The sequence below is a fragment of the Athene noctua genome, chromosome 1 (assembly GCF_965140245.1).
Source record: "Athene noctua chromosome 1, bAthNoc1.hap1.1, whole genome shotgun sequence".
Taxonomy (NCBI): domain Eukaryota; kingdom Metazoa; phylum Chordata; class Aves; order Strigiformes; family Strigidae; genus Athene; species Athene noctua.
In genome coordinates, this window is record NC_134037.1 from 179514699 (window position 1) to 179526391 (window position 11693).

General features: G+C 37.7%; 1 protein-coding gene across 1 annotated transcript in view; it reads left to right on the top strand.

Annotated features, from left to right (window-relative positions):
• Positions 1-10246, top strand: part of SCML2 (Scm polycomb group protein like 2) — a 56741-nt gene extending 46495 nt beyond the window's left edge. The window contains exons 10-14 of the mRNA XM_074929795.1: positions 1158-1340; positions 2426-2539; positions 7492-7773; positions 8481-8644; positions 10121-10246. Of these exons, the coding sequence (XP_074785896.1) occupies positions 1158-1340; positions 2426-2539; positions 7492-7773; positions 8481-8644; positions 10121-10246 (869 nt within the window). The remainder of the gene's footprint in view (positions 1-1157; positions 1341-2425; positions 2540-7491; positions 7774-8480; positions 8645-10120) is intronic.
• Positions 10247-11693: the final 1447 nt, after the last annotated feature.

Here is an 11693-nt window from a genome sequence, read left to right on the forward strand (position 1 = left end):
TGGTTTTGTGTATATTGTATGTCTCTCTTGTAACACAATATGGAAATGTTCCTTTCAGATCTGTGAATAAAGGCTTTCTTGTAATTTCTGTTTTTTGGTTTGGTTTTTTTAAATGCATCTGCTACCAACAAAATGTGATCCTTTAAAGCTCTACTTACCGTTTGGAAACTTATGTTAACAACAGAAAACTGCATGACAGGCTGAAAACCAAGAAGACAAATTGATGCATAAACCTGGTGTTTATGCCGCTTTCTAGCCCTAAGCTTAAGTTACAAGTTTGTTCCTGCTTTGTCATAATGTCTTTCTAATCAGAAATAACTATGTTTCAGCTAATATAATGGTAATTATTTATCCATATAATAGTAGTATTGAATCTTTTCAAAATCTTGCTAATTTTCACAAAAAAATGAACAAAAAAAAGCTGCAACACTCTGGGGGGCAAGGAAGGAGGTCAACAAGTAAAAGACATAGGCACATGTCCAGGCTTTTTGTAATCACTCAGTTTAAACGACACCAGATCCATTTGTGGCTGTTGTGGTATCTCTGCCACCTAGTTCCTGTTGAAATAAATGGGATCTTGACCACTGTAGTGTTGACAGCAGCATAGATTTCTCTAGTGATAAAATAGCAAATGGCAAAACAGTTTCTCTAGTCAGAATTTCAACAGTAGTGGATGCCAGCACATTACCACAAGTATGTTCAATTCAGTTAGAAACTGAGAAAAAAAAAAATCTTAAAGTTGTTTGCTTCCTTTTTTTATATTTTGTATTTTTTGTTTCAGCAAGTACTGTAAAGGGTCTTTGCTGTGTTATCTTCTGTAAATATGGGGTGGAGAGCTTGCTGTTTTATAAGCAAACAACAGAAACTTAAGGTTTTGGTGATGAGGGAATAGTTGCAAGTTTTGTTATGCTTTTGTGAATCCAAAATGATATTAACATAAGTCCCACAGAGCAAATTTAAATTGGCATAAATCCAACAGAAGGTAAAATCAGTCCTTTGGATGTAAATTTGTTAAACTAACAAAATAATTGTTTACTCCTCTCATGTCTTGTGTGGTTTAAATCAAATCTGGATGTCTTCTCCTTTAAGTTAATGATGGTGTTTTACTGTACTTCACGATGCTTGGGGGGTGTTTGACATCATCTTCTTGTTCACAGCTTCCTTTGATGGGGAAAAGCATGCCATCAATCTTCCTTCTGTAAACAGTGCATCGTTTGTCCTACGCTTCTTGGAAAAACTCTGCCACAGCCTTCAGTGTGATAATCTCTTTAGTAGCCAGCCTTTCAGCCCTTATGTGGGATGTGCGCATAGTCCTACGGAGTATGATAGGAACAAACCAGGTACTACTGTTAAGCAACTGTTAATTCAAAGTGCTGATATTTTTGAGAAGTGTGTCGACTTCATGAAATGTAACTTTTTAATCTGTCTTTCTGTGACATGAATTGATTGAAATGAATACACTTCAGTTCTTTGTGAATTGGTTCCAGTGTGTCAGTGCTTTGACAGGATGGGATAGCTCATACCACATGTGCAGAAATCATTTTGTTCAGGAAACTCCTCCTTGTAGCCAAGCCAGGAAACATATGTATTGTACCACCATGATACTGCTCAAAACTTCACATTGCATTTGTTAAATTTATATTCAGATCATAAAATAAGCTTACAAAAAGGTACTTACTGCCTTATGAGAAGGGGCTTGCCCTGAAAGGGAATTCAGCCTAGGCCTTCCCACACCAGTAAAAGGTTCTTTCTTCCCCCTTTATTCACCTTACTCGGTGGTGGCTCCAAAAATTTTACATTGTACTATGTACAGTCCAATTTTCTAGTAGAAAAGGTGGGTTTTGCAGGTGGCTGCTTGTGATATTTTGTATGAGGCCAGTATCTTTGCTGCACTGAGAGCGTAGAGTGAAGGAGAAATGAAATGACTTGCACAAGATCTCACATCAGTTTGTTTCTAGGGCCTGGTATTACAAGTCCCAGCCCAAGGGTTACCAGGAGCCATAGATGAAAAAACCTTGATGTCAGGGTAATTTCAGAAGATGAATATTGGGTGTGAAGCTTCCTCACAGCTGTCTGATAGCTGAGTCTGTCTTCTAGATGCTGCTTTAGAAAATAAAATTTTCTTTTTCTTTTTTCTCCCTTTCTAATGGGGAAATTACATTTATAATTGTCATATGAAAGTTAATAGTTTAAACTGTTTTCTGAAAAGTAGCCGAGGTCAAGGCAATTTGGGTGATGACAGTATAAACTAAGCTGTACTTCAGCTTTGAAAGTTTGTGTTGAAAGGACCAAGTCTGTATGACGCAAGAAACGGAACTGTAACTTGGTGAATGACTGATATATGTCTTTGCTTCTGTCCCTGGACTTTCCTTCCCCATGAGCAGCTTTATGCTAGAATAATAGGTGGTGACTTTCCTCTTCGCAGCAAAAGAAGAAATACCTGAAAACAGGAGTGCTAAACGATACTCTCGGGACTCTCCGCCGTATACTGCTCCTCTTTCCCCTAAGCTTCCCAGAAATGACGCTCATCCATCTGAAGGTAATTACATTATGTCAGGATTATATACGAGGATTATTTATGGTTTCAGTATTTCCAGTCAAAAAGGACCAAGTTCAGCGTATGTGTCTGGGTTGTCTCTAGCCTTTGACAAGTCAGGGTGAAAGTATGTTAGTTATGATCACTGGCACAGATTTTGCACTTAGGGAAGATCTACTGCAAGTTCCAGCAGTCCTTCTACTAAACCTGCTAGCCTTTTTTGTGAAGGGGCTTGGCCAAATAGGTGATGGATGAAGCCTCCTGCTCCATATATGGCTCTTTAGCAGAAAACTGTTTGCTTCAAAACGGATTAGGAGATAAATTAGAAGCAACTCTTAATAACTCTGGGCTGGGGCCATTAAGTGAGTAAAGGTGTAGCTTGATGATACAACTCAGCTGAGTTTATGACTGGCTGCCACTGAAAGTTGTGCTGCTCTTTCTTTCCTTGCCTCCTTGTCCCAGCAGTGGGTTCCAGGCTGCCCAGCTGGGTGGTGAGCTGAACCACTGCACAAAAGCACAGAAAACATTTTGGTGAAGCTAAGAGTAGTTTGCAGTTTACTTCTCTGGACTGACTCACCATGGACTCAGATGAGCACAGGAAAGGTTTGAATAAAATGCAACCATGGCCAGGGGAGCAGCGAAGCCTCCCTGTGGCAGCTGGCTGTTAGATTGATTTAGCTCACTGATGAATAGCAACTTTTTCCTGCACTGCAGCTCAGCTTAACTGAGCATGTGTCGAGTCTTAGTCTGCATCATATGGAAGTGAAGTATCTAGGATTAAACTTCAGTGAGAGAGACTTAGGAAAATGTGGGTTTTTTTTCACTCTGCATTTGCTGCATGACTGGTTAAGCCATGGTAAATTGTTGATGTTGACTCATCCCATCTGATACACACTTTCTCTTGCTGCAAGATATTTGCACAGAATTTCCAAAGGCTTTTTTGAAATATGATGGAGATTAGTTATTTATTCCCATTTTCGAGATCCTCGGGTCATTTTGTGTCTATTAGCATCAGTTGGGGCAGAATGATCTCTTTTTCTGGGCAGATTAAAAGCCATAGGACTATGGTTAAAGCAGAAAAGGATATCAAATTGAAATGTTCAGAATGATAGGTTATTTAGTACATCTTATTATTTTACATATGTAGCATATTCTTTGTATATAATAACAGCAGCAGGAAATACAGTTCTGCATTGATTATAAATTTCTGTGTCTTTCCGAAAGAAGGTACTGGCTTAAATCCACAGATATATTGTACACCTAAGTCAGATATTTCTGGTACGTAACTTAATAAGTGTAAAGCACTTAATTATACTCAAATGAAGTTGTTTCAATTGGAGCAGAATAAATGTTTGAGTAGACCTGCATTGTCTTGTAAGAAATCTTCCTCAAGTAAACATGCATGCACATATTGCTTTTTAATCCTTATTTGCTAATGGATCGCTTTTACAAATGAAGTCAGCATACTCTTTAAAATACATTTTAAGATCAATAGTTCATGACAAAGTGCAGTTACTTGGATTAAAAATAATTAAGTGTTTTGCCATAGTTTCAGAGGTTTGAATTTGTACTCTGTGCATTTCAAGAGGCAAAGTGTTCTCTAGTGTTGCATGTTTCCCATTAGGGCAATGTCCTCTGCTGAAAATCTGGAGGTAATTTCATAGCGGTCAGTCATGGGCTGGTTAGCGAGAAAGATCTGCCTCCAAGAAGTTCTGGTTCCATTGAGACATAGTTGTCTTGAAATAGTTGTTTTGAAATATCATTTGAAGGCAAAGTGGAATAATTGTGGGAAAGGGTCTTTCAAACAGCTACTTTCCTTCTGATCTGCTCAGGGATGTGTTTTGCAGATTTTGCTGTCTGTCATGCTCACTAACAGTTTCTTCTTAAAGTTATGAAAGATAAAGGGGGGGTGGGGGTGGGAATAGCTCAGTCTTTCTCTCCCTGAAAACAGAGTGTTCTTACTACTGCAGCCAATTACATCATTCCCGTTGTGTATGTGGCAGAACAACTGGCTTCTAATTCCCATAGGAGCTTCAAGAAAACAAAACATCCAATTCCTGCTAAGGCCTTCAGTGTTTAAATAGTCTGTTGTCATCCTTACATTTGAAACATAAGGACTTTTATTAATCTACCCAAAGATCAGACATTCTGCAGTGGAACCTCCCATCTTTTTCCATACCACTGTTATTCACAAATGTTCGGTATGTTGAAGTGTGTCACTTGTTGCTCCATGGTTTGCAAAGCTCCATTTGCTGGATGCTGATTTTGAATCAGCTGTCATACCAGTTGACAGCTTTTTCAACAAGATTACAGCTGCGTTTTGTTTGGAGAGAAGATAGATGGATGGAAACTGGACTGGACAGTATAGTTGCTGAACAGGAACACCTCTAAAAGATGATGGGCAATATGCCAGCTTTCCCACCTTGTGTATGTGAATTGAGAATTTACAGGAAGATAAATTTAAATTCTGGTATCTTGTGGAAAAAGGCAGAGCAGATCTTTCTGAGCCTTATTTACAATTGTTTACTTCAGGATATATAACATCAGAGAGAAATCTGGCATATAATTGGTACAAATACAATTAAATTCTTTTGTAATACACTCAATTTTTAAAATCCTTTTGTCTTCAGAAATCTTGAAAAGGGTTATGTAAAACAATTATTTAGAAAAAAACACCTGTATGTGGGATGCCTGCTTGTTTACTATAAAAACTAGAAGCCTTTTTCTTAATACATTACATGGAGATGGCTGGTACATGCTTAAATACTGTAGTTGAAACTTTCTGCTGGAGAGTATTGTCTCATCCTACGCTTCAAGACTTCTGAAATCTAAATCTACAGGTTCAGTCAGTTAAACCTTAGTCTCCTTCGTATAGCTTTGCTGTAACTATTTAGAGTATCGCCTCTGTCTTTTGGTCTTGGACTGAGATTTCTGTTAGTGGTTTCATTCTCTACAGTTCTGATGTTCCCTTGGTTGGTTAACCTTTAATTTTATAGTCCTATTGACTACATCTCTTAAAGTCTCTCTGAAATTCTATAGAATGATGGCTTTTGGTTTTTATTTTGGTAAGTTGCTGCAACTACTTCAAGCTGACAAATGTAAAGAAGGTGGTTTACTCGTTTGTTTTCTTTGAAAACCTCAGTACCCACTTCGCTTTTGTGATTCAAATCTGACAAACTAGAAGGTTTTGCAGTGGTTGTTCTGAGGGTTGTGTATATGAAAGAGAAGGGTCTGTGTCCATAAAAGCTGCTTTATTCCACAACTGTCTAGTTCAGTAAAAGATGTTACATCGTCTTACAGATCTTGCCTTACTGAATTCACTGAATAGGGAGCTGGCTCTGAGTGCCTTTGTTCCCTTTCGGGATTATGCTGTCTGAAGGCCAAAATACACTTAACAGTTCTTCACTGCACTCTGCTTTTAAACAGGTTTCAGCAGCAAACCTAAGAGCTTGTGAAGCAAGTTGAAAACATGCTTGAGAAGCGCACTGGGTTTTTTAGGAAAATACTTTTACCTTCAGTTTTAATTGGGTATTCACCCAAGAAATTCTTGAAAGTTGTCATATAAGAAGGGTAGTAAAAAGCTTATTTCAGGAACTTGTTTCACAGAACATACCAGTTCTTATCCCAAAGAATATGCTGCTTCACTAGCATATGTTTTATAACTTCACTAGAGTAATTTTCAAGATGGTTGTGTGGGGTTTACACTTCTGTGAACCTGTTAGCTATATTTTCCAGATCTTAACTCTCCTGCCAAAGCAGCATTTGTTTCATACAGATTTGTGCATCATGCTTCCAACTTCTTTCTCGGGCTAGATATTGGCCTGATGCAATCAGAGAAGAATACATATGATTGCTAGAGAATGGAGTGGTGTTCTCATTGATTTATTTGTTTGTTTGTTTTTTTCCCTTGCATAGCATGTTTCTCACAATCAGACCTGAATTTGGTTGACTGAGAGTGGAATTTTCAGTAATCAAGCAAACCTGGCTCCTGTATCATGGCACAGGGAAAGGAACTTACTAAACTCTGCTCATCTGGCTTAGAAACAGTATTGACGAGCTCTAAAAATTCATGAGTCTTCTAAGCAGGCATTGTTTGTGTTTTGCAGAGTAGAAATTAGCTGATGAGTGTTAAGAACTAAAAAGGGGAATGTTGTTATACTCCCTTCCTGAGACCCGATTTTCTTTTTTTTTTTTTTTTTTAACTTACTCAGTGGATTCAGTAATTTACATGTATCTTTAGCTTTCCAGAGTCTGTGCTCATAGACCCTGCCCTGTGCAAAGAGCTAACTGTATGTAGATAGAGCATTGTGGTCAGAACGTGTTACATTAGTGTGCTGTACCTGGCACTTGCAGCCTTCTGTGGCTTTGCCTATAACCTGTTCAATTTTTGAATTGTGATGGCCTCAATGTCTGAATGTGTTGGGATCTAGAGATGATAATCGTCCACTTGTTTATGAAGTTAGTGACTCCCTCTGCTGTTTGGAACAAATTAAACAATTGTTAGTTAACAGAGGTTTTATTTATATTAAAAATTTTTAGCAAGATAAAGGTAACACACTCTTAATAGTTAGCTTTTTGAGAATATGTTTTAAAAATATAACGAAAATACTGGACTAATATTGTTTAATGTCAGACAATTTTACCCCCCAAAAATTTCCTCTGTCACTTCCCTGTTCATGGTACTTAAATCATTTCAGTTGTATCTATTATGGAACACTGTCTCAAACTTGACATAATTAGATTTTTTGCTACAAAAAGTGTTTTAAAAATATAGTAACAGTCCAATGATTACTTGAGGAAAAGGGGCAAACATTCAGCAGCACTGGTTGCCTCACAGGAGATTTGTTAACAGGTTTACAGTCTGTCAGTATCTTCAAGAGAACATAGCAAGGAGTTAAATAACAAAGGTATAATGTCCACCACCTTGAACATATTCATACATGTTTTTTGTGTAGCAGAAACATTACCTATAGAAGAAAACAGCACTTCCAAAGAACACCGATTTTCTGAGGACTCTATGGATTCTGCACTTAGTTCTGTAAATCCTTCAAGTCCGACCCGTCAAAATTCCACAGAATATCGTACATCAGGGAGTGCAGCATATTACAGAAATTCCCTTCAGCCAGTGACTGCTACCTCAAATTCAGGCCCAATCCTGCGGAGGCTCTCCTTGAGTTCTGCTGGGAGCGGTGGTTACTATGAAGTTAGTAGGAATCGAATACAGAGGCGGATTGAAGGTATGCTATATAACTACACTTTCCAAAGTACATAACTGCTTTTATTAGCGTACAAAGTCCAAGAGTTAGGACTAAAAATTTCTTTGCCATAGAAAAGCTTGCATACGGAGTGAGATGTTGTGCTGTTGCCAAGCATGTCAGTCTTGCTAATGTAACTGCAAAGGCAGAACTTCAGCCTGTTAGAACGAATACTTCCATGTAAGCCAGGGGGGTTCTTGCCTGCTGCACCTTCCTGTCACTGCTGTTGTGGAGACGGCAGCATGCCAGACCCAGGAGTGCTAGTTACATGCAGCTCCCTTCCCAAGCATCTTCTCAACTATTACCGTGTTGCTGAAATATGGGGATGGGGTTTCCTCCTGTCCCTCCCTCTGTCTACACAGCTTAACATGCCTTTGCCGCATTCCCAATTAATGGCATCTTCAGACCCAGGAGCCAAGTACAAGTTGAATTAATCCTTCTAGGTATGTTGTAGTGCTAATGTTTATGCTGCTATAAATATTTGCAGTTATATAAGGCATCTAAAGACAAATGGAATAGTTCAGTATTATTTGGAGGAAAATAAAACATCTTTCATTTTAATATATTGCAAAGAATGCATAATAAAAGTTGCATGTTAATATTAAGAATGTCTTATGTAAAATGAAATGTGTTATCCCTGTATAGACTAGTGATAAGTTCTTCCTTTCACAATATCTTTATACTAAAAGCTGCAAGTTCCACAACTGGACCGGATCTGAATTCACTAAAGAGGGAACCTTCAAGAATATTGAATAAGAATCCTTCTACCTGGTCAATAGAAGAAGTAATGCATTTTGTGAAAGAAGCTGATCCACAGGCACTAGCTCCCCATGCAGAACTCTTCAGGAGACACGTATGATGCATATTCATTCTGTTCTAATAGATTGTGTGTCATGTCAGTCTCTTAAAATACAACTTTCATGTCTATCGCTCTATTTGTAACTGAAGGTAGAATAGATTCTACTTGTATATCAGAGGGAGGCTGAAAATTATTTTTGCACTTGAAATTCCTCCTGCAGTATATTTTCTCTGTGTTCCAGTCTTGTTAGACTAAATATCCACTGCTTTCCAGCTTACATGGAATAATGCTGGAAGTATCCAAGTTCTAATGGCCAGCATCCATGGTACCCCCGTCATCCCTGGTACCTCTAGAGAGCATTCTCATGTACAGTATGAGGCATTTGGCCTACACAAGTGACACCTCTCGGAGACAGTCTAATTTTGGAGACTGATTATTCCAGAGTGGATGTGCCGTTAGGCCTCATTAGCTTTACACTTGGTCATTAATGCTAAAATTCGGAGAAAAAATTGAAATGTTGAATTAGTCTGTTTTGAAAAAGGTTTCACAAGATCTAACTAGATGCTGTATTTAGAGAGAGCAACTGTGTCAGTTACTCTGTGCTGTTTCTGGTCTCCTCTCTTCCTTCTCACTGTGCTTTTCTATGGCAGGTTGCTCAGCAAAGAACTTCTTTCTTATTTCATTGTATATACGGCCCTCCAAAAAGAGGTTGTATTTCACCCTTGTTCTGCACCAGCTCCTACTAACAGTTAAATCTCAGAGTAAGCTGGGTTGGAAGGAAAACTCAAAATAACTTCTAACAGAGTTTCCTATCTTTTATTCTTAGTTGTATAACAAGACTAAATGTCACTTTTTTTAAAAAAAACCCAAAACATAAACCTGACAAGACAGAGTGGTTTTCTTTATGGTGTTTTAAGGAACTAATTGCCTGTCTACAGTATGTAATGCTACTAGAAGCTTAGGACTGTCACATTTCAGCACCTTTCAACCAGGCAGTTGAAATCTAAGTTGTCCTTGGTCTTGATCCTAACAATCTGTCTGGTTTAACCTGGACATAGATCTGTCATATTTCACAGATTTAGATGGTCTGTAACCCCTTCCTCCATGTGACTGTTTGCATGCACATGCCAGAATCTTCCCACAGCTGTGTTCAAGGTTCAGTGCAAGGCCTTGGTGCTTGCATCATTTAATCTCTAACTGCACAGACCTTCCTTTGCAGCTTTTTTTTCCCCTTGACCCATTCACTTTTTTTCCCAGCTGGTACTTAATTTTGAGGGCTGTTTGGTCAGTTTCTTTACTTATTGTAATTTTCTTTAGCACCTTAAGTATTTTAATCATACATTAAAAAATACTAAAATAAATTCAATTTCAGTGGCCATCTGTAAATATCATATTATACTAAGTTACTGGTTTATATATAGTAGATAAATTTTTACTACAGTATAAAGAAATATAATGTGTTTTTCAGTTTTACCATGCAGCTTGTTAAAGTAGTTGTATGTTGTTGTGATTATTCTCTTCCTTCTGCAGGAAATTGATGGGAAGGCACTACTCTTACTGAGGAGTGATATGATAATGAAATATATGGGACTGAAGCTGGGTCCTGCCCTAAAGTTGTGCTACCACATTGAAAGACTTAAACAAGGAAAGTACTAGCCAGTGGGAATACCACAAATATGTGTGTTGGTATCACACTAAGCTCTCAGGTTCACAGCCATTGCCTTTATTTGAAACTATTTTGTTGGTATAAATAATCTTTATTTTTTGAAAGTGCTCTGAAAATGTAAAAAAGACATTCAGGATAAAGAAGGAGGGAAAAAATTGTATTACATTCTAGTATTTTGCGAACCATTTCAGAAAGTTTGCAGGGAAGGACAGTTGATCATACTGGGGGTGGGCAGGTCAGGTAACAGTGCTCACCACATCCTGAAAAGTGCATTCTCTGTTACTTCAGGCTTCAGACTTCAGCCAACATGTTCATATTCAGAACCAAAACAGCTGAATCCAAAGGAAAATAATAAAACGAACTAGCATCAGATGTTAGTAATTTTTACAGGAGTGGCTGTAAACTTCTATATATTGCAAAAAAAATTTAAAATAGAAGACCTCATTTCTGTCGTGAATACTGTGTCTAATGTGCCAGCAGAGTAATACACTAGTATACTATTCTAGATTATTCTTCCTAGATTTCCATAAAGGGAATAGCCATATGAATTGATTATGAGGGATAGAAGTGTGGGGAGGGAAGGGTTATGGAGGAGAGGGTTTAATACAAATATAAGCTTTTATAAAGTGTGATTATCAGTTCTTTAATAACTTACAAGGACAGATGTACCATATATTGTCAATTTATGTAGGCAATAAATATTTTTGTTTCATGGAAGGGCATACTGGCTGTTTAAACAGCCATTTCTAGGACAGACTGATTTAACTGGAACAGCGCATCCGTATTTTAAACATTCCATCTTTTTGCTAAATTTGGCATGGATATGTGTGTTCATGCCTTTTATATATACACGTGTACGTGTCGGGGAAATGCATACTATATATATAAAAAAATATACATACACACTGTACATATGTATTCAATTTTTTTAATGTGTACTTTGCACTGTGCCAGAGAGAACTGTACAATTTCTTGTTGTTTTTTTTACCCGTAAATTTAGTTGTGTACTACTTGCATATTCATTAGCACCTGTTTAATTTGTTGTCCGTTCTTGGAGTCAGAAAGTGATAAACAATCAGAGAGTGGGTTTATTCATGCAGGCAAGATCCCTGTACTATGCAATACTTTTGGTTATTCATCTCTTAATTCTGAGCCATATATTCTGGTATATTTCTGGAAAGACACATTTGCTTCCAATGTTTTGGGCTTCTGTTTCCTATAAGGAAGTGCTACTATGTAACCGGTAAGCCTTTTTTGGGTAAAATTGGTGCTGTTTGTATAAGCTGCAAGAATGAGTAGTGATAATAAAGCAGTTTGTTGTCACTGCCAATTGTTAATATACATCAGGGACGAGGAAATATACTTTCTGTGTAGGAAACTGAATGTATTGTATGTAATAGTGCAAGTGATGAAAACTATTTGCTAGAGAAGGTGTAG